Below are 25,068 nucleotides of genomic sequence, written 5' to 3'. Positions count from 1 at the left end.
GAGAGGGAGTGAGCGAGCGAGAGAGAGAGAGAGAGGGAGGAAAGGTGGACGAGTGAGGGAGGGGTTAAAAAAAAGGGAGGGCGGAGGTCGAATTAGGACTTGTTGCTTTTAAAGATGGGGGGGTTTAAGAGGGAGTAAGTGTGTGTGTAGTGTAAGTACATGTGCATATGTATGCATGTGTGCATGTGTTTTTCAGTGTGTGTGTGTGTGTGTGTGTGTGTGCATGCCTTCGTATTGGTTTGCAAGCTCCTGTGTATGTGTGTTCTGTAAGCCAAATTTCTGAAATGTGTGTGTGTGTGTGTGCGTGTGTGTGTGTGTGTGTGCGTGCGTGTGTGTGTTTCAAAATGTGTAGCTTCTGAAAGTGAATCTGTTTGTTTATGCTAACGTGGACAGTTGTACTGGGCGCGTCTCTTAGCCTTTCAATGTGCTTGTGTGGAAATGTGTCACGCTAATTACACACACACACACACACACACACACACACACACACACCGTCAAGGAGCTGAAGCTGTGTGTGTATGTGTGTGTGTGTGTTTAGCTATGCCTCCCTCCTATCTATTTTTGCCCCCCACCTGTTAATGACATTAAAGCCGACCCAGGGGAAAGGGCTGCCGCAGGGGGCTGCTGTCAGCTCCACGCTGCGTGTCGGAGGCCGTCCGCTGAGTGAAGAGGGAACTGTAGAGTCAACACCTCCAAAACAAGATATGCTGCTGCTTGGCTCTCACGCTCTGATGTTGGAGGGAAGAGATCAAATCCAGCATGACAGGGAAAAGACACTTTACAGGAGTCCTACATAGTTTCTTTAAAAACATAATTAGCATGTAATTGAGTACTCGTTAATAAGGTAATGAGAGTACTCCCACACAGGAAGGAGCGTACATGCACGTCCCCTTTCATTACGAGCAACCTCGACAGCTAACATAGCTAATGTCACAAAACTGAAATGATTAGTGTTAAGCTCCATTTCCTTTTATTTATTCATTTTTAAATTAGCAGTGCTAGCTTATCCACTGAGTTAAAAGCAGTTATCAGGCGCTTCAGAATCTCGGGGTCCATCAGTGTGCTGAAGATGGATCCTTCCATGACGGAGCAAAGCAGAATGCATTAGCTGAAATATCAGACAGCCTTGGACTCATCTCAGCCTTTGAATGCTTCCTCTGAAGACTTCGACCCTCGACATGGCCTTGCTCAATCCCTCCCTCCTTTTCACCATGCATCTACAAACCTGAGCTGCAACTGCATTTATCCTCTCATCTGCAATATCTCTAACCTGTCGTGCGGAAACAAAAATGTGTCCGTGATTTATGTGTACAGGTAGGCGTCGAGGTTATTGAGGGATGCACAGCCTTTGTTCCCACAGCTTGCAAAGTGACGCAGGTTTGTAAAATATCACAACGTTAAAAAAACAAATGTAGCCGTGAATTGAGTGACTTTCCTTCCCAACTCGATGACAAGCTGTCCGATGGTTTCAGAAGTGAGCAGCTTGTTTTTGATGTCTGAGCTGTGAAATATCCTGTTAGTGCTGCCTGTCCCCAGTGATTCATTTTATGTGGGTGTGACTATTCTGACATGAGCATTATGATACTTGTGCTGAAAATGGAAGAGCTTAACTGATGCATTACTGCTCTCGACAGTCCCATCCAACCACGGGGTGAGATCCATTTAACTTGGAGGACCTCTCGGTAGGACTCAGAGAGACAAAACATCCAGAAAGGACGAGGACTCTTTGACTAAGCTGAAACTGATACAAATTTCATGGAGGTGTTTCCTCTTTGTCTGAAGGCTGTCGTCACTAATTTCACTACAAGTCTGCGTTTCATTCAGCAGACGCTTTTATCCAACACGACGAACATGAGAGAGTCAGAACAACTCAAGCGAGAGAGGAGGAGACGACGTCAAGGAGACACACAGGTGCAGACAGGAAGTGACCAGAGGTGCTGACAGGAAGTGACCAGAGGTGCTGACAGGAAGTGACCAGAGGTGCTGACAGGAAGTGACCAGAGGTGCTGACAGGAAGTGTCCAGAGGTGCTGACAGGAAGTGTCCAAAGGTGCTGACAGGAAGTGACCAGACGTGCTGACAGGAAGTGACCAGACGTGCTGACAGGAAGTGACCAGAGGTGCTGACAGGAAGTGACCAGAGGTGCTGACAGGAAGTGACCAGAGGTGCTGACAGGAAGTGACCAGAGGTGCTGACAGGAAGTGTCCAGAGGTGCTGACAGGAAGTGTCCAAAGGTGCTGACAGGAAGTGACCAGACGTGCTGACAGGAAGTGACCAGACGTGCTGACAGGAAGTGACCAGAGGTGCTGACAGGAAGTGACCAGAGGTGCTGACAGGAAGTGACCAGAAGTGCTGACAGGAAGTGACCAGAGGTGCTGACAGGAAGTGACCAGAGGTGCTGACAGGAAGTGACCAGAGGTGCTGACAGGAAGTGACCAGAGGTGCTGACAGGAAGTGACCAGAGGCAGGGCACGACATTGACCGCTGTTGGAACGAGTTCTTCCTCGACACAGTGGTCATCATCATGAATGTCGGAGGTGTTCATAAAGAGCTGGGTCTTTATCTTTTTCTTAAAGGTGCAAAGAGACTCTGCAGATCAGATGGAGTTTGTTCCACCACCGGGGGGCGACAAACGAGAAGGGGTGGGGGAGGTCTGACAGACGGAGATGGACAGAGAAAGATGAAGCCAAAGACGACAACAACAAAAGATGAAAAGGAGGACACGGGGACACCAGGCGACCTCCCCGCTGAGCGAGAGCAGAGCCGAGATCAGCCGTGGAGGATGGGCTTTAAAAGTGCGCTTCACAAAACAGTGGATGACGTCACTGAGACGACGTCCATCTGTTATACGTCTCTGAGTTACTGTTAATCTGAAGCTCCCGCTGAGCGCTCACACACCGTGCCTGCCGAGCTTCCACAACGCCGCGATGCATTGTGGATCACTGATTCAACGAGTAAGTATAAAGGTCCAATGATGGTGCATCATAAAGATCTATCATCTCATGCATGATCATCCTTTAAGAGCCAGCAGTGGCTGACCACGCCTCCATGCTTTATAAAGAAAGTCTGAAGTCTTTGAACTCCTCCGCCTCCACATTTAAATCATTATTTCACATATCCAGAGACTTTAAAATCACGGCTTAACTTTCATGACCTCGTATTTAAAACTTCAAACGACACAGAGTGTGTCTGTCAGCAGGTCGGCAGCTTTGATTGAGGACAAATAGACGTTACATTATGATCTAAATCTGCCTTTTCTGTTGCTTTGAAGTGCAATAATGAGGCCTGACCATGAGATGGCACCAGCTTGGCAGGCAGGCGGGCGTCCAGGATGAGGGAGGGGTTAATCTGCTCTGATCCCTGTCAGGGTCGGGACCCTGCGCCGTGAACTTGTGTGTTGCAGCGAGCTGCGAGATTACAGCGACAGGGAGAGGATTCAGAGGACCTAATAATAACAATAATAATAATAATAATAGTAATAATAATAATAATAATAATAATAGTAATAATAATAATGCATGTTCTTTGTTGGGAACTTTACATTTGAGAATCTCAAAGCTGCTGGGAATGAGCAGCCGTCAGTCCAGCTTCATGTCTGCACCACGAACGTTCCTGTCACAGTGTCTTTGCTTCAGCATGGCGAGGACTACTTCATTTGTTTGGTTGCCTTGAGGGGCTGCGCCCTGTTTCCCCCCGACGTTGCTTTACTATCAGTAAACTCTATGTCACTTGAATAAGGTCATTTCCTGTTTTATTTTGAAGCTACCCTCGCCTCCGTCTCGCAGATCCTGCTCTACCAGGACGAGTTGGTGAGACATGGAAAAGTTAAAGTGCTCCGATGAAACAAAGAAAGCTAACAGCAGCCTGCTGGCGTCTCCTCCTGCACGCCGCTCTTAAAGCTTCGATTGTTAATGTACAGTCAGTGATGGCCTGCAGGTCGGGCTCTGAATAATAACAAGGAATTATTATGGAAGAAAATGACTCCACTTTCTTCTCTCGCTGCACAGAAACAGAGTTAATCTGAGATTTAGTCCTTCACAGCTCGCCGGTTCTGTTCTGTCCATTTGTTCGTGCAGTTTGTTTGTGCAGGTGTGAAAGCTGTCAATCAAACTCAGGTGAGAACCAAACACCTGAACAGCGACCGCTTGAAGGTCAGTCTGAGCCTTTATATTTGGCCTCTGGTTCGTTTAGTTGGCACGGCCTGTCAGCAGGAAGTAACCTCTCTGTTCAGGGGGCGTGGCTTTAGAGGGAGCACAGAGGGGGCGTGGCTTTAGAGGGAGCACAGAGGGGGAGGGGGCGTGGCTTTAGAGGGAGCACATAGGGGAGGGGCGTGGCTTTAGAGGGAGCACAGAGGGGGCGTGGCTGTAGAGGGAGCACGGAGGGGAGGGGCGTGGCTTTAGAGGGAGCACAGAGGGGAGGGGCGTTGCTTTAGATGGAGCACAGAGGGGAGGGGCGTGGCTTTAGAGGGAGCACAGAGGGGGCGTGGCTTTAGAGGGAGCACAGAGGGGGGAGGGGGCGTGGCTTTACAGGGAGCACAGAGGGGAGGGGGCAGGTGCAGATGGAGCACTGAGGGAATGTCACTTTAAAACCTTTTTAACACCAGAACATGTTTTTATTATTTTTTTGAAGGTGTAAGTTGCAGCACAGGTGAAAACTTTTTGCTTTCCGTGCATCGTCACAAAAAGACAAATTAAATTCTGGTTTCATTTGATTTCCGAGCTGCAGGGAAACAAGACTCGCCTGTTTGATTGAATGCAAATCTCTCACCCACTCGACCGTGCGAGTAACACGGAATCGGAGGAAGTCCACATGTTCCGTTCTTTTTGAAGCTGAAACAGAGAAATGCTCAAAGTAACAACTCTGTGCAAAGCTTCATTATGTTAACAGCTTGTATCAAACAGCTGCTTTCAGACACGTTTGTATTCAAAGAGTCTTCTCTCCTCACATCATGTCTCATTAACGTCACGAAAGCTGCAGCTGTGGAAGGTTGTATAAGACCAGCAGCACCTGAGCTGTCAGTCCAACATGTTATCAGATAATAAAAGTTTTCTAATTCGCACTTTGTGCAGAAATATTCAGATTTATTCAGAGTTTTTATCCTGCGTGGTTGTTTAATATGCGCTTATCTCTCTCTGAGAACGATTATGTCTCCGTCAGTCGTGCGCTGACTGAAAAGCTTTTCACCACATGAAGCGCTTTGTTTCGCTCTGGCATGAATACATTTGGGAATAAAATCATTTCCTGACATCTATCATTCGACAGCACGATGAAAATGGAGCTGGTCTGTAAAAATAGCATCACAATGACAAAAAAAAGCATCTTGGTTTGTGTGTCTGGAGTCCTGCAGGCTAAAGTCTCCTGCATGCAGGAAGAATCCTCCAGAAGAGTCGCTTCACTCGCAGACAGTAGATGTCCCAGTGGGTGGCCCAGGTTGGTGTCCGCCCTTTAGCTCCTCCCCCCCATGTCCCGTACTCAGTCCACTCTCCTGCTGAATCAAATAGCCAGAACATCATATTTTAAGTGTTTAAATTAGAGCATGCATATCCATCTATGAGTTTCCTCTCACATGATAAATATCGTTTATCTTCTTCGTTCAGATTGAAACTGAATGACACTTTATTCTTTGTTGACTTTTATCTTAGTTGAATGTTTTTAGCATAGCTGCACCGTCGTTCATCTGCTGCTCTGTGCGCCGCCCGGGGACAAATAAAGTTTTCTGAATCTGAATCTGAATGAAGACAAATAACACCCACGACGCTCCTGAACAACCCACGGCGTCTGTAAAGAACAAAGCTCTTCATCAGTTCAATGAAATGACATCAATCATTTGCAGAAGTCAGCGGATGCTACATTTATCTTCCTGAGATCAGATCGTTCAGAGTCTGAAGCCCTTCACCTCCTGACACGCTTGTATAAGGACATTTCATAAGAAGTGAACGATCACCTGTAAGAAGCTTAGAAGACCCCGTCTTAGACGGTTTGCAGCGCGCGGAGCCGGCTAAGAAGGCATACGCAGCGGGTTTGTTTAGGGGTTAGTGCTAATGACTGACACGTCTAAGATACTTAAAGAGATTATTTGCACTTCTGTCAGATTTTTGGAGGCGTCTCTCAGTGACCTGTCAAACAGACAGAAGCTGCGCACACCTTCATAAACACACTTAATGACTTAATTTCTGCACACTGTATTTGACCCTCGAGCTAAACTGGTTTGACTTCATCTAAGAGCAGCCATGATACACATGGAAGGGCTCGCTGTTGAAGCATTTTCACTTCAAAATCAGTTTCTATTAATCTGTGTATGTGAGCTTTACCCATCTTAAAGTCTCTTAAAGCTATTTGACCGTGTTGATTTCATGTTTATTGGCATTTTTAACACTGGATTTATTAATTGAAATTTTTTTTTTGTATTAATTCAAAAGCAGACTGTTGCCCAGTCTGAGACCGGGAGCCTCAGACTCTGGATGGACCGGGTTAAGACGACCACTGAGCAGCTACTTTTTCACATCATGGCTGCGATTAGAAGGAAATAATTTCTGATTTTCTTTGATCCTCTGATCGATGGGTGTCATGCTTCTTGTTTTGGGGACCATTCGGGAAACAAGGTAAGGAAGCAGCGTGCTCTTTTTTTAACCACCGTCTGGCGTATTTTTAGAACTTTCTATTCATGGCTGAAAAACGTCGAGGGCTCCAGCATAATGACCCTAATCTGAAGGTTGCAATAATAACTGTTAAGCACCAGAGAGGCAACAACTGTGCTGCCATAAGCGACCATGAGAGGAGTCAGAGCGGCGAGGAAGACCTGGATTTAGCACCGGGGTGAGAAGGTCAGCCTCTAACAAGTTTATGAAAGAAGCTTAGGAAAGGTCCAGACCTCCGTGTAAGCTGTGAAGTTTACTGGTTACCGCTGTGTCACCTCAACATGACTCAGAAACCGCATCATGACCATAAAGAACAGCGGACACTTTAAGCCTATTTGTTAAATGGTTTCCTATTTTCGTCTGCACTCGGGTCCTCTAAGTTTATTTTCGAATGCCTTCACGGATCCCACTGACAGGAAGACTTGTAAAATGTTTGTTTATAAGGGACTGCAGTTCTTCACGTACAGCAGAGATCAACTTCTGATTCGAACTCGGTGATGCAATGTTCCAAAACAAAGGACAGTCTCAGGAGATTTTCATGAAATCCGAGTTGTCCTTCTACAACCAAACAGTCCGAAAGACAAACGGGGAGAGATCCGTGGAAGAGGAGTGAGCACACAAAGCGTTCGCTCTCCTCCCACCTGCAGCTGCAGAAAATAGCCCTGAACGTCACGCAGACACAAGATCTGTTTGGAGTACTTCTTCTCACTTTGGGTTTTTTTTTCTGGTCAGAAACTCTCACTCATCTTTTCACACGATTTGTTCTTACTATCACTACCACTCTCTCTCCACCTACACGCCTGCACAGCTGAATGCAACACATTGTTCTCTCTGTGAATGTATGCAGAGCAGCTATAGAAGCAGTTCGCACCACGGCTGAGCAATATGTCTGAACATTAGCAGCATACATCTCAGACAGTCTGTTTCTGTCTGAACTTGTTTTACTGGTATTAATAAAACTTGTGACACAAACTGCGGCGTGCAGAGACTCCGCCTCCTCCTCCTCCTCCAAACAACAACAACAAGAAACGTTAGGGGTGAAAATCTGTTTGGAACTCAAGCAGCGACCTCCGAGGTCACAAATAAACTTGTTTTGTTATTTTTAGCATGATCAGCTGTTAGCATGATCAGCTGTTAGCATGATCAGCTGTTAGCATGATCAGCTGTTAGCTGGTCAGCTGTTAGCATGATCAGCTGTTAGCATGATCAGCTGTTCACTAAGCAGCTAGTTAGCTTGTTGACTTTACACCTGGACTATGAATAACTGTGGGCCAGCTGATTGCACGTTCATATACAGACTTATAAACCATGTGACCTCACTGATGACGGTCTGGGGTGTCATTGTTTTTTATAGATTTGTTCTTATTGTATAACGAGTGTTAAACAAATGAAGTTTGATTCCCTCTGTCCTGGGATGGTGGAGGCGTTACCATGGAGAGTGTGGTTTTAACTTCATGTCAGCCTCTGATTGGTCGCTCTCAATCAGCCGTGAATGTGAAGAACTTGAAATGTCTGCCCTGTGATTGGCAGGCGACCTCGTTCACCACACCTCTATCCCGGGGTCTCCTGGGGTCGGCTCCAGCTCCCTGCAACCCCCTCACGGCACGGACACTCCGAGCAGACGCCAAAGAACTAGTGGTGATGAAAGCTGCATATGAACGCACGTGTGTTCAGCGGCAGGTCGTCCGTTAAGATACGAGACGACCATGATCACGCCGATGTCACCACCATCTGATAAGAAGTGAATTCATCGAGCATAAATAAGTTCCCTCTCCGGAGTGATGACATCGTAACATGTCTGGGGCCTCGGCCTGCACCCTGCACCCTTCTGTTATGTACATCAGTAGGTCGGTCCGCCTGCCAATCAGGGATGTGGGACTCTTCCTGTCTGAATCTTCCGCTGTGACGCAGGTCGCTCGGGCTCCTGTGGGGAACGGGTGGGCGTGGCTTAGATTCACAGGGAGGGGGGGGGGGGGTCTGGTTTAAGGCCTAATCTTCAATTAAAGGCCTGCAGACGCCAAAGTGTTTGGAGTGAATTCAAATACAGTTTGACCCACTTCCGGAGTTTCACAGCGAGTCTCGATGAAGTCACTGAAATGTGTTGACTGATCTGGGAAAAACATGAATTTGTATTTTGGTCGCTTTTTGCGAATGAGCACAAAGTAGATTGAAAACAGCTGAAGGCGGTCTGCTCCTCAAACACAGCATGGACACTTCAAATAAAGGGCTGGTCCAGCACTGAAAGTGTAAACCAGCACAGGTGGAAGAAGGACGCCTGAGTGGAGCTGCAGCAGAACGCCTCAGAGAGATTTAGAGAGGACGGAGTGAGAGGGTTAAAATTATCCTCCTAAAGCCAATCCTCCTCAAGCTGATCAGTGTGCTGACTAACCAGCTCGCAGACTCCAAACTTGGACGCAGGTAAGAAAACTTTTCCCTCTTCCTTATTTGATTATTTTCAATGAATTCAAAGTCAGACTTTTTTGGGGGCTTCTTTTAAATTCAGCCTTTGGATCTGTCCCGTTCTTTGTTCTGACCCGTGTGTGGAAGACGATGAGAGCCAGAGCCGAGCGGCTGCTGTAGTTACAGCCACGCAGATCCAAACCACCAAGTGTAATTAAAGCCACAGATTCTTCTGGACCTTTTGAATATTGTAAACAGAGTTCTTTGTTTAGGTGTGTCACACAGTTTGAACAGCATGTACAGGAGTATTTATGCTGCTCTGAAAACAAAATATACCTTCAAAATCCAAGAAGTTATCGGATTAATATTTCTCCTCGGAGAGATTTTTTGACGGACAGATATAAACTCTATCTTCTTCATCTTTTATAACAAATCCAGACGTTTAGTTTTTAACTGGTCATGAAAGTGAAAGGCCTCAAACTGCGTCTCATGTCACTTTGAATTAAGCTGCAGCTTTAAGTAAAGACTTCCTGAAGTTGCTCGCTGAGCTGTTATGTGAAGCTGCGCCGATGTTGGACATCTTGAATAACAGACGACCTGCACTCGTGTTTATTGGCGCTCGCTGGCAGGACAGCGCTGACCATCAGCGTTCTGGTGATGTGGACGATGTGGATCGACACGCTGATGGTTATGAGCTGGAAGCAGGCGCTCTTTAAGAGGGAAAGAAAACGTGCATCATCAATCTTCTTCATTATCTGAATCATCGGTGACACGATCTGCCCAGATCAGCTGGTGAATCTCCGTTCAGTCGTTGTTGATGTTTTCACATGATGGCGTTTTAAACTTCAGATTGAGTTAGAAGGCGTCGTCGATGCAGAACGAGCAAAATGTCTTTTTTTAGAGTTTTTTTTTGTGTTCTTAATCATTTTCCAAAAGCGGCTTGTTGATCACTTTTTCTTGCCGTCGCGCTGTAGCCCCGCCCCCTCTTCACCCCCCCCCCCCACACCTTCAGCCTTGTTTAAAAATTAGAGCGGCGTTGATGGGCTTTGCGTCACGTGCAGCTAAGATGTTGATGTGTTTGACACGTTCTCTTTAGCTCCTTATGAGTTTGAACTGTTTGAACTCGAGCATCACAAATCAAATGTTCACGTTCAAGAAGGAACGGGTCCAAGAAACGCTCGTGCATGAAGGATTTGACATCGTTCGTGTTTCATGTCGTCTCCTTCTCGTTCAAGCTCACCTTAAAGGAAACATCTCTGCTGCTGCTTTCTGTGACCTTTGCATCCTTCCCTGTTTGAGTCTTTGTGCAGCTCTGATGGGCTAAAGGCCACGTGCCGCTCTGAGACCTTGGTTTGACTTTTCCTTCGCAGCGGAGCCAGAGAAAGCTTACAGGAGATCCAACAACACTCAGATCAGAAATCTGCATCTCAACTTTTACAGCAGAGCAAAGAAGTGGTTTTAAAATCCCGACTCTGATCACAACTGAACTGAATTAGAGAGCGCTTTCCTCTCACACACAAAAACTCAACAATTACAGAGTGGAGTCAACTTCATGTGAAGAGCCAATTAAGCTCCAGTTACAGAGCTCTTCACAGGGGAAAGATCACCCGTGATTGGCTCGAATCAAAATGAAATAAATGTGTCATTACGAAGCTGTTCAAACTTCTGACTCGTCTGGTGTTTGTGTGATCGAGCTCGGCTGCTCAGCCCACACGGGGAGGAACCGGAGCTCCCAGCGTTGAGCCGCCGCATTGTCACATTAGATTGTGTTTGTGTTTTCACTCTCTCCACTTGAGCCCGAGAGATTCCCGTGGAATCACAAGCATGTCCCGCCAGACGGATGCAGCTGACCCCAGACAGAAAGGTCTCTAATGAAGCCGTCCCCCATGTCAACTCAGGCCATGTTTAAAGCTCAGGGTGAAGGCAGGGCGCCGACCGTTTGACCCGCCCAAACACGCAGCAGGGGTCAGCACTAATACGCTCAGGTCCAACTTCACCAAAGACGCCGCGGGAAAGAAAACTTTAAGCTTCAGCAGCAAACTGCTGCGCTGCAGAAGTCGTGTGTTTGTTTCTCTAGCAGAATATTTACGGGCCTCTCGGCCTCGCGTGTCCTCGAGTGCCCGAGACGTGAGCGTGGTTTGTGGTTCTGCTGTCGTTGATTCGTGCATATCGAGCGTTCTTTGGATAACGAGCTCAGTGGTCATGACTCCTGAGAGCAGCAACAACAAACGTACTCGCCACAAAGTGTTTAACTCCTCCTTCCCACATCTGTGCGTCTGTTGTGCTCGCCAAGCCCCACCGGCGCCGTTTCTGGAAAGTGAGCGCAGCCATAGATGAGATGATAAACGACAGGAAGCTCTGCGCTTTTCCTTGTCTGACTTCCTGTCCTGTGACTTGTAGTGTTTTATGTGTGTCGTCTCACGGCCTCTGTATCGCACCGTGGCGTTGTGCACGCCTCATGTTCACAATAGGGATGGTGGAGTAATGTTATGTTTGACAGCGAAGGGATGTGTGCCCCCCCCGCCCCCCTCAGAGGAGCTAATTAGCTTAGCTGCAGAATCCAAATAATGGGATGGATGGTTTGGATGGGATGGGACAGAATGGGATGGATGGTTTGGATAAGACGGGACAGAATGGGATGGATGGTTTGGATGAGATGGGATGGGACAGAATGGGATGGATGGTTTGGATGGGATGGGACAGAATGGGATGGATGGTTTGGATGAGATGGGATGGGACAGAATGGGATGGATGGTTTGGATAAGACGGGACAGAATGGGATGGATGGGACAGAATGGGATGGATGGTTTGGATAAGATGGGACAGAATGGGATGGATGGTTTGGATAAGACGGGACAGAATGGGATGGATGAGATGGGACAGAATGGGATGGATGGTTTGGATAAGACGGGACAGAATGGGATGGATGGTTTGGATAAGACGGGACAGAATGGGATGGATGGTTTGGATGAGATGGGACAGAATGGGATGGATGGTTTGGATAAGATGGGACAGAATGGGATGGATGGTTTGGATAAGACGGGACAGAATGGGATGGATGAGATGGGACAGAATGGGATGGATGGTTTGGATGAGATGGGACAGAATGGGATGGATGGTTTGGATAAGATGGGACAGAATGGGATGGATGGTTTGGATGAGATGGGACAGAATGGGATGGATGGTTTGGATAAGACGGGACAGAATGGGATGGATGGGACAGAATGGGATGGGACAGAATGGGATGGGACAGAATGGGATGGATGGTTTGGATAAGACGGGACAGAATGGGATGGATGAGATGGGACAGAATGGGATGGATGGTTTGGATGAGATGGGTCAGAATGGGATGGAGGGTTTGGATGAGATGGGACAGAATGGGATGGATGGTTTGGATAAGATGGGACAGAATGGGATGGATGGTTTGGATAAGATGGGACAGAATGGGATGGATGGTTTGGATAAGACGGGACAGAATGGGATGGATGGGACAGAATGGGATGGATGGTTTGGATAAGATGGGACAGAATGGGATGGATGGTTTGGATGAGATGGGACAGAATGGGATGGATGGTTTGGATAAGACGGGACAGAATGGGATGGATGGGACAGAATGGGATGGGACAGAATGGGATGGGACAGAATGGGATGGAGGGTTTGGATAAGATGGGACAGAATGGGATGGATGGTTTGGATAAGATGGGACAGAATGGGATGGATGGAAGGAGAGAGGGAGAGATGTATTTTCTCTCTGAGTCAGGCTCGATGTGTTCGTGCTAATGGATGCACTAAAGGGAAATGAAGGACTGCGCTTCTTTTAAAATGACCAAATCACCAACATCAAAATGTTCCAAAATAAAAGGTAGAGAGGTGAAGAGAAGCCCTTCAGAGCGTGTGCTACTTAACGGCTCCACAGCGGCAGGCTGTTGACCCGCACCGCTCCAAACTGTAATTACTGTGGCTGTGTGATTGTGAGGCGCCACCGAGTCAGTAACTCTCTTTGAGCCTTTTTTTCCCACATGCTTTAATTGAGCTGCTGCTTGTTTGTAGTTGCAGGAAGGCAGACAAATCTATTTTTTGTTTGGGTTTTTTTTTCATGCACAAACAGAATTGAACATTTTAGTTGCGGTTCATCGATCAAAGGAACAAATTTCATCGTTTCATCAGTGACAAGTCATCAACAAAAAAGGAAGATGGCCACCTGAGAGATGACATGTATAAAACATGGACATCACAATTTACATGTATCACACATATTGATGTTTTAGTAACAGGCAGCGAGTCACCTGTTCACTCAGCTAAGCCACGCCCACTTAAAATAATCAAAACAGATGAGTTAAAAAAAAAATCCTAAAAACTTTCAAATCCTCACAAATAAACTCTCATTACAAAAATATCATGCAACCAGGATCCCTCACAACCTGTCAAAGATCTGGTCCATGCAGTGGATAACATCTGAACGGGTTCATGCACGTTAACCAACGCGGTGACCCTTGACCTGTTCTTGTTTAACTGTATGGGGGTTGTGTTGGCAGCACAGCTGGAGGGCTCGTGTGCGACGCCACGTGCTTCAGTCAGGTATCATGTCTTAAATCTCCTCTAATGTTGTCTTTAGGCATCAGGCCGCGGCGCTCTCTGTCAGATTAAAGCCCTCTTCTGTTGGCATCAGGCGCGCCTCTGAACGCCTCCTTAAACTACAGCGAGGCGACGACCTTGAACGACATTATTCAGATCAGCACTGATGCTTCTGAAGCATCACGTGACACCGGCATGTTTGTGATAACAAACAAACAAAAAGAAAAAGAGCCGGCTCGTATATTAAAGGTGAATCTAATCACACACATTACGCTGAGAGGAATTCTTCCTCTTGTGTCAGATTTCACAAAAAGCTTCGGCACTAAAATGTTCGTTTTAATTTCCCAGAAAGACGCTTTTATCAGGAGAGTTTCTTTTATAACTTTAATGCATCCACCTTCCCCCTTAATGCACTCGGAGGCCTTTCAGACGCGACATCAAAAACATCCTGATGAAAGAAGACGAGCGAACGAGCCGAGGAGCGGCGAGGAAGATGATCATGTACTGGAATAATAATTCTCCTCCGGCTGGTCGGCCTCGCCTCGCCATCCTCTGTGTCGGCTGCTTCCCATCAGTTGGAACAGGTCAACTTTAGTGAATACTGCCATGCTTCGTGTCACTCTCCTACCAGCCAATCAGAATCAAGAAGCCCCCCCCCCTCCCCCCTCCACATGCGTCCAGCTGCTATAAGGCCCCGACACGATTCACCCTTCTATTGTTTTTACTCTCTCTGTAAAATGTCCTTTAATGAAAGAAAATGCCGAGAGACCGCTGCAGTGACCGAGCGAGAGCTGCTCTGAGATTGAGGTCATGGAAACGCGTCCAAACGTGTGAGAGCTCACACAGAAGGAGTTTTCCCTTAAAGGCCGACAGCATACCTGATAAATACGTCATTTTATTCTTTTGTGTCTTCAGGATTTATATTGAAACTCAAATCTAGAGATGAGGTGTGAAATAACAGACAGAAATAAAGAGTTTCCTGCACAGTTTTCACTCCCACTTTGCAGTTTTTCCTGTTTTATTTTGATCATTGTAAAAGTGTTCAGCTCCATGTCGCCGATAACTGCGAGAGGTAAACAGTACAGTACAGGTGTGACCTCAATGTGACCTCTGTGACACACACAGAAAACACCGACCGACACCATCAGTCCTACAAGCGGCCCTCATCTGGTCTGAGGTGTGCAGAGTCACGTTTACTCAGACATGACGCGACCCGTCCAGCGTCCAATCAGAGCAGCTGACAGGCAGGAGGGGAGGGGAGCGTTGCGTGAGACAAAGAGGTCGGCTCAGGGGACTTAGGGTTGGGAGGAGGGGCGCCTCTAAGCGGGTGGGATGTACTGAGCCTGGATAAGTAATCTGGACGAGGGGCTTTGATTGGCTGGAGAAGCTGCACACGCACATGCACGCTCTGTTTGTGCACATCAGCAAACTGACGCAAAGACAGAACCCAGATGTCCAAAAGGGTTTTCCTAAAGTTGATTGACAGCTGTCGAGCATCGAGATAAGAACTCTACTGTACTGTAATCTGAATGAGCAGTGTGTGTGTGTGTGTGTGTGTGTGTGTGTGTGTGTGTGTGTGTGTGTGTGTGGGGGGGGGGGGGGGTTCTTCTGGCCGGGCCTGGACCCTGCAGCCAGTCCCTCGTTAAATAGCATCAAATCCGATCAATCCCATTAGTCCGTCACCCTTTGGTGGAGGACGCGAGGCAGCGAGCTGTGTTGTTGTTGTTGTTGTTGTGACAACTGAAGAAACAACAACATCGTACCGCAGCTATGAAATGATCATATATCATATCTGCAGCGCTCAGCTGTTTTTATTATATCTGTATTATTATTTTTTTTTTTTATTTATTTAATTGTGCACAGTGTTTGTTTGTTTGTTTTTTTCTTCCGCAATGTTTGCTCTACATTTTTTGAGGTCCGCCTTTTTGGTTATGACATCACAGCGATCGCACTCATGTCGTGACAAACCAATCAGATGAGAGATGAGCGATTGAAACCTGAGTGAGCAGACGATGAACACACCGGAGGAGGGACGGGACGCGGACATGTTGTACCGCGCCTTGAACACGCTGGTTCCACAGTGCTGCAGATAAATCTCCTGTTTTATTTTTACCATCGTCTGATTGTGCAGAATGAAAGAAAGTGTGATCTGTGCGAGTTCACTTTGAGTCTTCGTATTTAACCTACAAACGTAAAAAAAAAAAAAAACAATCCGTCATGCGTCCTTAAGCTCCGCCCAACTTCTGCAGTTTCTCTGAGGGATGATGTCACATGAAGTTCATTGCCTGAGACTCAGCTGTTTGTACTTAACAGAGGTTGTTTGAGCCAGTGATAGGCTATAAAGATAAGGAGCTTAGAGGGGAAACATCCTGTGTCCTGAACGGTCTTCATCTCGCCATCTCGTCTCACTCTCTGGCCGACCTCACAGCTTTAACCACTGAGCCCAAATCTTCAAGCTGGGACTCAAACTTCTCTGACTCTTTTCACAGTTTCCCTCCAAACAGACAAAAACATTTTAGCTGATTTCCTCATCAGCTGGTTGAAGACTCTTAAACCTCGAAGCCTCACAAAAACAAACCAGCAACCAATTTGTACATTTTCCTAAGATTTAACATTTTTTAATTCTATATATTTGTAATTACTTATTAAATGTTCATATTTAAGTGTGTGCTGCTTTATTTCCTTGATTAATTATTTAGCACCAAATGATTCTGATTGAATTGTTGGAATATGGAAGAAATATGGATCTCTCCCATCAACACATTGATCTCAGTTCATATTATGTTTGAGAAGTGACATTTTTGATGGTTTTGGCGGCTCGGATTGGACCTACAGTAACGTGTGCGTGTTCTAAGTTGAACAACCCGTCCGCCATGTTCTTCAGCTTCACTGTGAGACAAAATGAAACCAGAGAGATTCATCATATGCAGCCGTCCTCCTTCCTTAAAGCTCCAACCATAAAATAAGTGCAGGGATGCGTCCCCGGCTTTGTGTCTTCCCCTCACTTTCTCCGTCTCGCTGTGCGAGGGCGGATGAGCGCTTCACGGTCCATCGGGCCTCGGCTTGAAGGATGGGCTCCTCCGGCCCACCCGAACCAGCTTTCATTAGACGAGCTGCTCGGCTGCGGGCTTAGGGGCAGTTTAATTGGCTGTTATTTCATTACTCCACAGCCTGCTGCAGTCGTGACGATCCCCCACTGTCCTCCCCCTCACTGCTGCCTACCTGCCTGCTGGCGTCACTGAACCTATATGTCAGTCTGCTGGCTGAGAGCCGACAGGAAATGATGACTGAGCGGTCATTGTTTACGATGCAGGTTTTTCCACGACAAACACTGAAAGAGTTGTTCTCTTCTACTTCGTCCACTTTGACCCCGATGTCCTTCCTTCACTTCCAACCTATCCAGACACACGTCTTCACATTCAGCTTTTGTTGATGTGCCGTTTTGTGTGTTTTCAGGTAGCAGCACGTCGGGATCAGAAGCCGAAGATAAAAGGATTACTGTTGGCTGTCGAACGCAGGAGGTCCACGGTGCCAGGAGGGATGATCTGGCGAGTCGAGGCCTAACACTTCTTCTTCCCAGAGACGGCTGAAGGACCTGTCCTGATACTTCAGCTCATGATTTGTTAACCTGCCATGGAGTCCAGAAACCTTCAGTGACCACAGGATTGTCTTCAGGACGAGTTCAGCAGCACCCTTTTGGGCGGTTTGGATTATCTGCCTGGGAGAGGTCATCTTCATTGATATGATTCGACCCAACGCCTTGAAGTCCAACGCATACGACATCCATTCATGGTGTTCATCACATCGAAGCTAAGGCCTGGGAGGACTGTCGCTTGTCAGGGAGTAACTCGGACTCAGGCCAAGTATGGCCCGAGACGTCAGTCCTCTGAGTCTGATGCCTTTTACTGCGAGTCATCAGCGGTGGGTCGGCGCCTCTCTGGGGTTCATCCTCCCCACGTTTCCTCTACGCTCTTTAATTTTCTACTACTTCCTGTCATGTGCCGCTGCAACCGGCAGTTTGCCTGGCATGGATCATGACTACGGCATTAGTCCCAAATTTGTTTGCACTCCTATTCCGCCAGAAGCAGACCCCAGTTGCTATTCCCCACCCGGTGTGCCCCACGGACAGAGCAGTAGCGGCCACAGTAGTGACCACGGTGGCGGTAGCCGTCGTGGCGTGATGTCCGACGAGGCCAAAGCCACCATCTTGCACCTGCGCGAGAGCCTCGTGAGGCAAAAGGAGACCATCCTTGATCAGCGGGAGACCATCAGGGAGCTGACCGCCAAGCTCACTCTGTGCGAGGGCTTCGGCGGTCACCACAGCACCGGTCACCATGACAGCCATCATGAAAATCGCCACGACAGCCACCACGATACTCATCACGACACACACCACGATAACCACCACGACGACCACCACGGGCATCACGGCGGCCACCAGACGTCGTCGTCGTCGTCGTCGTCCTCGCACCACGGGCCGTTCCACGGCACCGACCACCACTACTCCCACGGGAGCCACAGGTCCGACACCCACCACAGGAAGGGCTCGTCGTACGGGAAACACACTTCCTTCTCCCCGGAACAGACGGGCAAAACGCTGCAGACGCTGAAAGAGAGGCTGGAGAACTTGCAGGTGAGCGTCAAGAATCTGCCGTGTGTGAACAAGTGAAGATTTATAAACGTCATCGATGTTCACAAGAAATGCAGATATTAAAACCGGGTCAGTGAAGGTTACTTTGGGTCACATCTAAAGAGTGGACTGCGTCCTATATACCAGTGAGTCCAGTATACCAGTAAAACCTCGCACGACCACGGATGACGAGTACATCCATCAGATCCACTTTTAATTCACATTGATGAAACTGATCCGCCAGTTTAGACGCACCGACTTTATGATGACTGAGCTTTTTCCGTTTTCTGCGATCCTGCCGCCAACGACGGGATCAACCAGCGCCAGAAATGTGACGACTCAGATGAACATGTTCATGTTTTTTGGACTCCTTGTGTTTTACAGTCTTACCCCCTTGCAACTTTTAAGTGCTTAGTAATGTTTCTACGAAGGCGGTCTGAGTCGTCTGCTGGGAGGCAGAAGCCTATCAAAGGTTTGACTTAATTGAGGTCATATCCTGCGTCACTGCAGGTTACGAGCTCAGCTGCCACATCAGCTGACCGTGACGCGAGTCGCCGATTTACCGTTAGAAGGTCTGCTAAACTGCACGGTGCTGTTCCTGTTCCTTCCAACGAAAGACTTCCTGATGCATTCTTTAATAGGTCAAGACTTTATTTAATGATGTACTGGACAAGAACACATCAAGCTACCAAAGCTAGGCGCTGTCATCTCAACCACAAGGCTAATGATAAGTCTTTTTTGAGACGTTGTGATCTCTCTCCTGGCTATCAGTGATCTAAGCTTGATCTAAGGCTGATTAGCCTTCCCCCTTACCTGAGACGACCCGTGTCCAAACAGAACCAACACCACGAGCGAGGGCGGGGCCACGGAGAAGAAAGAGGGTACCAGTCTGTGTTTAATCAAACACCAGTGTTTGTCCACAGACCTGAAGCAAACCAAACATACCTTCTAACATGTGTGATGATTCTGGTGTCACATTGAGAGAGGGCGGCCCGGCTGCCCGCCGAGCGGTGAAAGCCTCGGTATCAGTGCAGGTGGTCTGACGCTACGCTCGGGGGAAAGTGTCGCCACAAATCCCTTCCAATCCCTCTGAGACAAAACAGAAGCTGTCCGTCACTTCTTCTTCTCTAAGAGGATGTCCACACCAGCAGAACGCTGGCCGTGCGACGAAGGGCAGCGACCGGCCTCGGCTTCAATTAGCCTAATCTCCCCTGATGAGGCTATTAATCGTGGCGTGCGCCGGTAGAGAACAAAGTCGGATATTTGCTGGTGAGGGAAAAGAGAGGAGGGAGGAGGAGACGAAGGGAGGGGAGCAAATAAAACCATCACGCAGTAACTTTAAATGTCCGACACAATTTTCCTTTATTGACTTCATAACAACGACATGAACGCAAAGCCCTCCTGACTCTTTTTAAATGTGAATTCAGTTATCTGAGGAAGAGAGGGTGTAGTTCAAATGTTTTTATACAAACATGAACAGTCAGGGAAACAGAGAGCAAAAAGTTGTATGTAAAGATTCACTTCTTGAAGAAATACAATGACCTTCAAACAATCCCCTCCGATTACCCGTCACCTTCCAACGTTTGTAAATTAACTAAACAATGCACTAAACCTGTCGTATGTTTGTTTGTTGAGTACTTACATTACCTCAAATATTTCCAACAGTTGTCAAAGCCACAGAAATCCTTTATTTTCGAGATGTAATGGTGCTTTATGTCTGTCATGGCGGCTCATCATGGCGGCCGCCACGACAGAAACCCTGGATGTTGTGTAAGGATCATGGTGGGTGAAGGTCGAGTCCGGTCAGCAGCGCGTTGATTTGAAAGCGTCCGAATCCTGACTGGTGTGTTTCTGTGCGTGCAGGCGAGGAACTCGTCCAGCTCGTACTCCAGCTCGCTGCGGGAGCTCCTCCAGCGGAAGATCGCCGCCCTGGAGGAGCAGCTGCACAGCTACTACAGAGACCACCATGATGATCGCCATGACAGCCACCACGACGACCACCACGACGACAACCACGACGAACACCACGCTGACCCCCGGGGTAGCACCCACCCCGATGACCACCACGACGACCACCACGATGACCGTCGCACGGATCATTATGGCGAGCACCACAACAACCATCGTAACAACCACCATGGAAGCAGCAGGTACAACCCTCGCACCGGTCATCAGGCTCGCCACTACAGCCACCATTATGACTCGCACCACAGCCGGCATGATGGTCACTACGGCAACCGTCACAGCGACCACCACAATGACCATCACGATGACCACGATGACCACCACGATGACCACCATGATCCCCACGACGACCACCATGATTACCACGATGACCATCATGATGACCACCATGGCAACGGTCACCACGATGACCACCATGACTATCACCAAGGAGCCGGGTACCACGATGACCACCACGGGGATCACCATGACAGTCAACACTATGACAGCCACCACGACGACCATCCCCCGAGGCGCCCGCCTTCCAGCGGCAAGGAGACGAGTCCTCAGGGTCACAGCAAGCTGGAAACAGTTCTCAGCCAACTTCACCACGCGACCGGCGACCACGGTACGGGTACACACACACACACACACACACACACACACACACACACACATGTTCTTGTTATGACCACCATTCAATGTAAAATAGAATCACACACGCCACTCCAGCCAATCAGAATCAAGCAGCTACCACGAGTGACACTGATGGATTAGCTAACCGCCAACCTTCTGCATGAGCTGCAAAACAGACGCAACCGCAGACGGCCAATCAGGCGTCTCAAACGTGTCACACAAAGCCTCCGCCGTAGTCACGACAACGACCTCCTCAAATCATGATCTGACTCTGAACTCTGTCTCATCAGGAAATCACAAGAAGCTGAAGAGTCCCAGTGCGTTCCTGCTGGACTTCCCCATGCGGACCAACTACATGTACGCCAGGATGAAGCGGCCGGTGATCAGCGAGCTCTTCGCCCTGACCATCTGCCTGTGGATGAAGGCGGGAGAGGGGCCGGGCATGGGCACGCCCATATCTTATGCTGTACCTGGACAAGCCAATGAGCTGGTGTTGATCGAATGGGGCAGCAACCCGATGGAGCTGCTGATCAACGACAAGGTAAGAACCCAGGGCGACCATTACACACCCGTGGACGGGTGGCGTCCCGGGCTGAAGGCTCCGTTCTGTCTGTTTTCTGAGCGTTTTCTCGCCGGTTAGTTCGTCGCTTCCCATTTTACCTGACGAGGAAACGAGTCGCCTGGGTGCGTGTCGACAGAACAGGAAACAGTGGTTAAAGGATTAAAGACTTGGGACTCTATGAAGCTCTTATGAGGGGATTTTGCTGTATAAAAAAAGCTGCTTCTCTGAGCTTTATTAGACCGGTCACAGTGGGCAACGATGCAGTTCTCATCCTTTTAAACCTTCAACGCCGGCGAGCTCGGCTCGGAGACTTCTGTGAACGTGAATCAGAAACTTTAGGAAACATTGGTTTTGTTTGTCCAAGAGAAAGTAACACAACGACACATCTTTTAGAACTATGTGGGAAAGTCGTGCATTAGTGGGGCGGGACACGGGTTCTTGATCAGAGGAGTGCTGGAATCTGATTGGCCACCCCAAAAATCCTCAACTGTGATTGGCTACTTGCCTTGCTTGGCCTCTTTGATGGATCAAAACATTCCTGATTAGTGGTTTTTTTAAGTTCTTTAAACGATGAATCTGAACAAACAAGCTCAGGTTGATATTTATCATGTTTCATCATCTGCTGTTATAAAGTCGAGTGCGTCCGTCACTTCGGGCCACCTCAGCGCCTCAGTCAAAAAGAAGTCCGGGCACGTCGCTGTTCTTGACATACTTATTGGTCAATTAGTGTATTAGCGTGCTAATCTTTGATTCTCAGAAAGGCTGATTCCTTCGACGTAAGAGAGGAAGGCAGATGTTTTCTGTCCCTTCCACTGTGAGCGGTGTGCTCAACAACAAATCAGCAAAGCAATTCATCTGATTATCCTAATTGATTAGCCTAATTGTCTGTAGTGGCAACATTTACCGGGAGGAACAGTCTGACACGGCTCTTTTGTCCTAGTTACACACTTGGCAGAAAATCGAACATATCGATGACCAAGTTGAGCGATGATGTCGAAGTGCAGCTTTAAGAAGACACAGAGAGGAGACGGTTCGATCCCGGTCACTCAGTGAGCTCCGGGGTTCAGAGTGGAGTCATCATTATTCATGGAATAATAATATATTGTGTCTGTGTTGATGCTCACATAAGAGTTGTCTCTCCTCCAACGTGATGACGCACCTGAGTCACAAGGTCAGGTCAGGCCTCAATTACCACGCCATCCAATCACAGGCCGCCTCAGGGCTCTGCAATGAAACAATGCAATTAGGTGATGAGAACATTTGCATCAGTTGTCATGATGACCCAAAGAGCCATTCGCACAGTCGAAACAGTGACGAGCAGTCGGCTGCAGTTTGAAGACGATGGCTGTCCTCGATCTTCAGTGCACTTGTGCCAACATGCATGCTTTTATTTTGAAGGCGGAGAAAGAAAAGTTTTGCACTTGCCGTCGAGAAGAAGAATAAAGTTCTGCCTCGTGTTCACACAAGTCACATGTGATCAGTGAACCGCGGCTTTTTGCGCTGCGTTGCTCAAGGGCTGTCAGGACAATCTGAGAGGAAACGGTAGAATCAAGCTGTTGAGCGACTGACGCCAAAATAAAAGCGGGTCCTGGTGTTTGTTTGTTTGACTCGTTCTCCATCCTCCTCACCGTTAACCGTGTGTCTGCCTGTGTGTTTAGGCTGTGACACTGCCCATAACCATGACGGACGGAAAGTGGCACCATGTGTGTGTGACGTGGTCGACACGTGAGGGCGTCTGGGAGGCCTACCAGGACGGGGTGATAAAAGGCTCAGGGCAAAACCTGTCAGCCTGGCACTCGGTCAAACCAGGAGGGACCTTTATCCTGGGCCAGGAGCAGGTAAGACTTTCAGGACACGCTCGGGTCGACGTGCAGGACGAGTATGGGTACTGATGGTCCCCCCCCCCCCCCTCCCCCTCCCCGTCCAGCATGTGAAGCAGAACCAAATATTTCTCTCCCTGCTGTTAGAAGCATTCAAAGACGGGATCTCATCGGCCTCTCTCAGCGTTATTATTAGCATCAGTCCATACATCTCATTTGGTTAATTGGTGACTCTAAATTGCCCGTAGCTGTGTCAGCCCTGTGATTGGCTGGCGAACAGTCCAGGGTGTAACCCCGCCTCGCACCCTCGCACCGTCACAGTTTCCATGTTGGTAGACTTTGGGATCGAGAGAGTGTTCAATTTCAAGGCTCTTAGTTTTCAAACCCGTTGAGGATGTGGAGGATCATCACTTCCTGTTCTCAGAGAGACGTTTGTGCTTTTTACACTTCTGACCTCGTTCTTCTCTGTTCCTCACAGGACACGATGGGCGGCCGCTTCGACGTCACGCAGTCCTTCATGGGAGAGCTGTCTGATTTACAGTTCTGGTCCCGAGTCCTGACCGCCAACGAGATCTACGGCCAGGCCACCTGCGGAGGCCACCTCACCGGTGACATCATGTCCTGGTCAGAGGAGGCGGTGGAGCTCCATGGAGGACTCACAGAGTTCGCCTTTGACCCCTGCCACTAGTAACGTCCCCATCGAGCGCCGCAGCCTCCTGACCTGTTCATGTCATGTGATCCTCATCACCACCAGGTCGGAGGCAGGGAGATCGTTATTTAGCCATGGATTGAAGACGGGCTCGTGATTGATGAGTCGACAGATTAGAACACCAGCTCGGCACCGGGCACAGACAGAGCGAGGAGTCACTTTATTTATGTTTGTTTGTTTTTTTCCCGATCTTTCAGCGTGCTCCCCACTTCCTCCCCTCCTCCCCGCCGCTCTCAGCAAAAGCGACTTTGAAGGCTCCAGAGAGCGCCAGGCTGAAAGCGCCAACACACCTAATAGGATTTCACTCCATCAGAACGGGTCCAAAGGTCGCTGGTTGCTGTTTGCTCACCTGCAGCGGCTCCTCTGTTGTTGCTTCGTGAGCAACAGAAACATCAGAGTGGCTTAAAGACACAGGATTTATAAACTGTGAAGATTCAGACTTGTTGATGAGCTGTTGACAATCGATGATCTGCTCGTTGTTTGTGGAGACGAAGGTGTAATGCTGCTGCAGGACTTTTCTTGTTTTTGTTTTTTTTTACTGTGCAGATCAAAAAAAAAAAAAAGAACAACCTACCGATGTCATTTTGCACGATATGATTTTGGCAGATTGTTTTATTCTAGTATTTCATATTGAAAACTAATGCGACCCATCTGTTGCATGGCTTTAACCCGAGTGTGGCGTTTTCAATGTATTTCAAGCCATTATGTAAGAGCAGCAGGGCTCAATGTCAAACATGTTACATGTTACATGTTACATGTTACATGACACACGCATGCAAGGACCCACCTGACCACCTGCATCATATCCAGTCAGCGGCCCCGAGACATGTCAGGGGGCTTTCAGCAGGATTTACCTGATCCTGACTATTTCCAGCCAGCTCAAACCTTATGGCCGAGCGACGCACACACACACACACACACACACACACACACACACACACACACGCACTGACTTGCACAATCTCAGAAGATCTAAAGGTGCACAGAGATGCTTTCTGTTCGTAGACGCACCTTCAGGTTTTTATAACAGAAGAGGTTTTTGTACATGTAAAGGACGAGGGTGTTTCTTCCTCTGTAAATAAAGACAGAAGTTCGTAGCACTTTTACTCAGCCATTCTTTGCTGCGTGCGTTTTTAAAGCACATCTTTGGGAGTC

The 25,068-nt window shown here is 48.1% G+C and overlaps 1 protein-coding gene across 1 annotated transcript; it reads left to right on the top strand.

Moving 5' to 3' along the window:
• Positions 1–17,339: 17,339 nt before the first annotated feature.
• Positions 17,340–24,482, top strand: LOC306839353 (uncharacterized protein). Its single transcript, XM_079367992.1, has 5 exons — positions 17,340–18,245; positions 20,106–20,814; positions 21,113–21,363; positions 23,043–23,222; positions 23,683–24,482. The coding sequence occupies exons 1-5, from the start codon at positions 17,478–17,480 to the stop codon at positions 23,890–23,892; spliced, it is 2,118 nt and encodes a 705-aa protein (XP_079224118.1). The 5' UTR covers positions 17,340–17,477; the 3' UTR covers positions 23,893–24,482.
• Positions 24,483–25,068: the final 586 nt, after the last annotated feature.

Source organism: Symphodus melops, assembly GCF_947650265.1.
Source record: "Symphodus melops genome assembly, chromosome: 18".
In the NCBI taxonomy this organism is placed as follows: Eukaryota; Metazoa; Chordata; class Actinopteri; order Labriformes; family Labridae; genus Symphodus; species Symphodus melops.
Note: the sequence above shows the minus strand (reverse complement) of the source record. Positions and strands in the feature narration are given on the sequence as shown.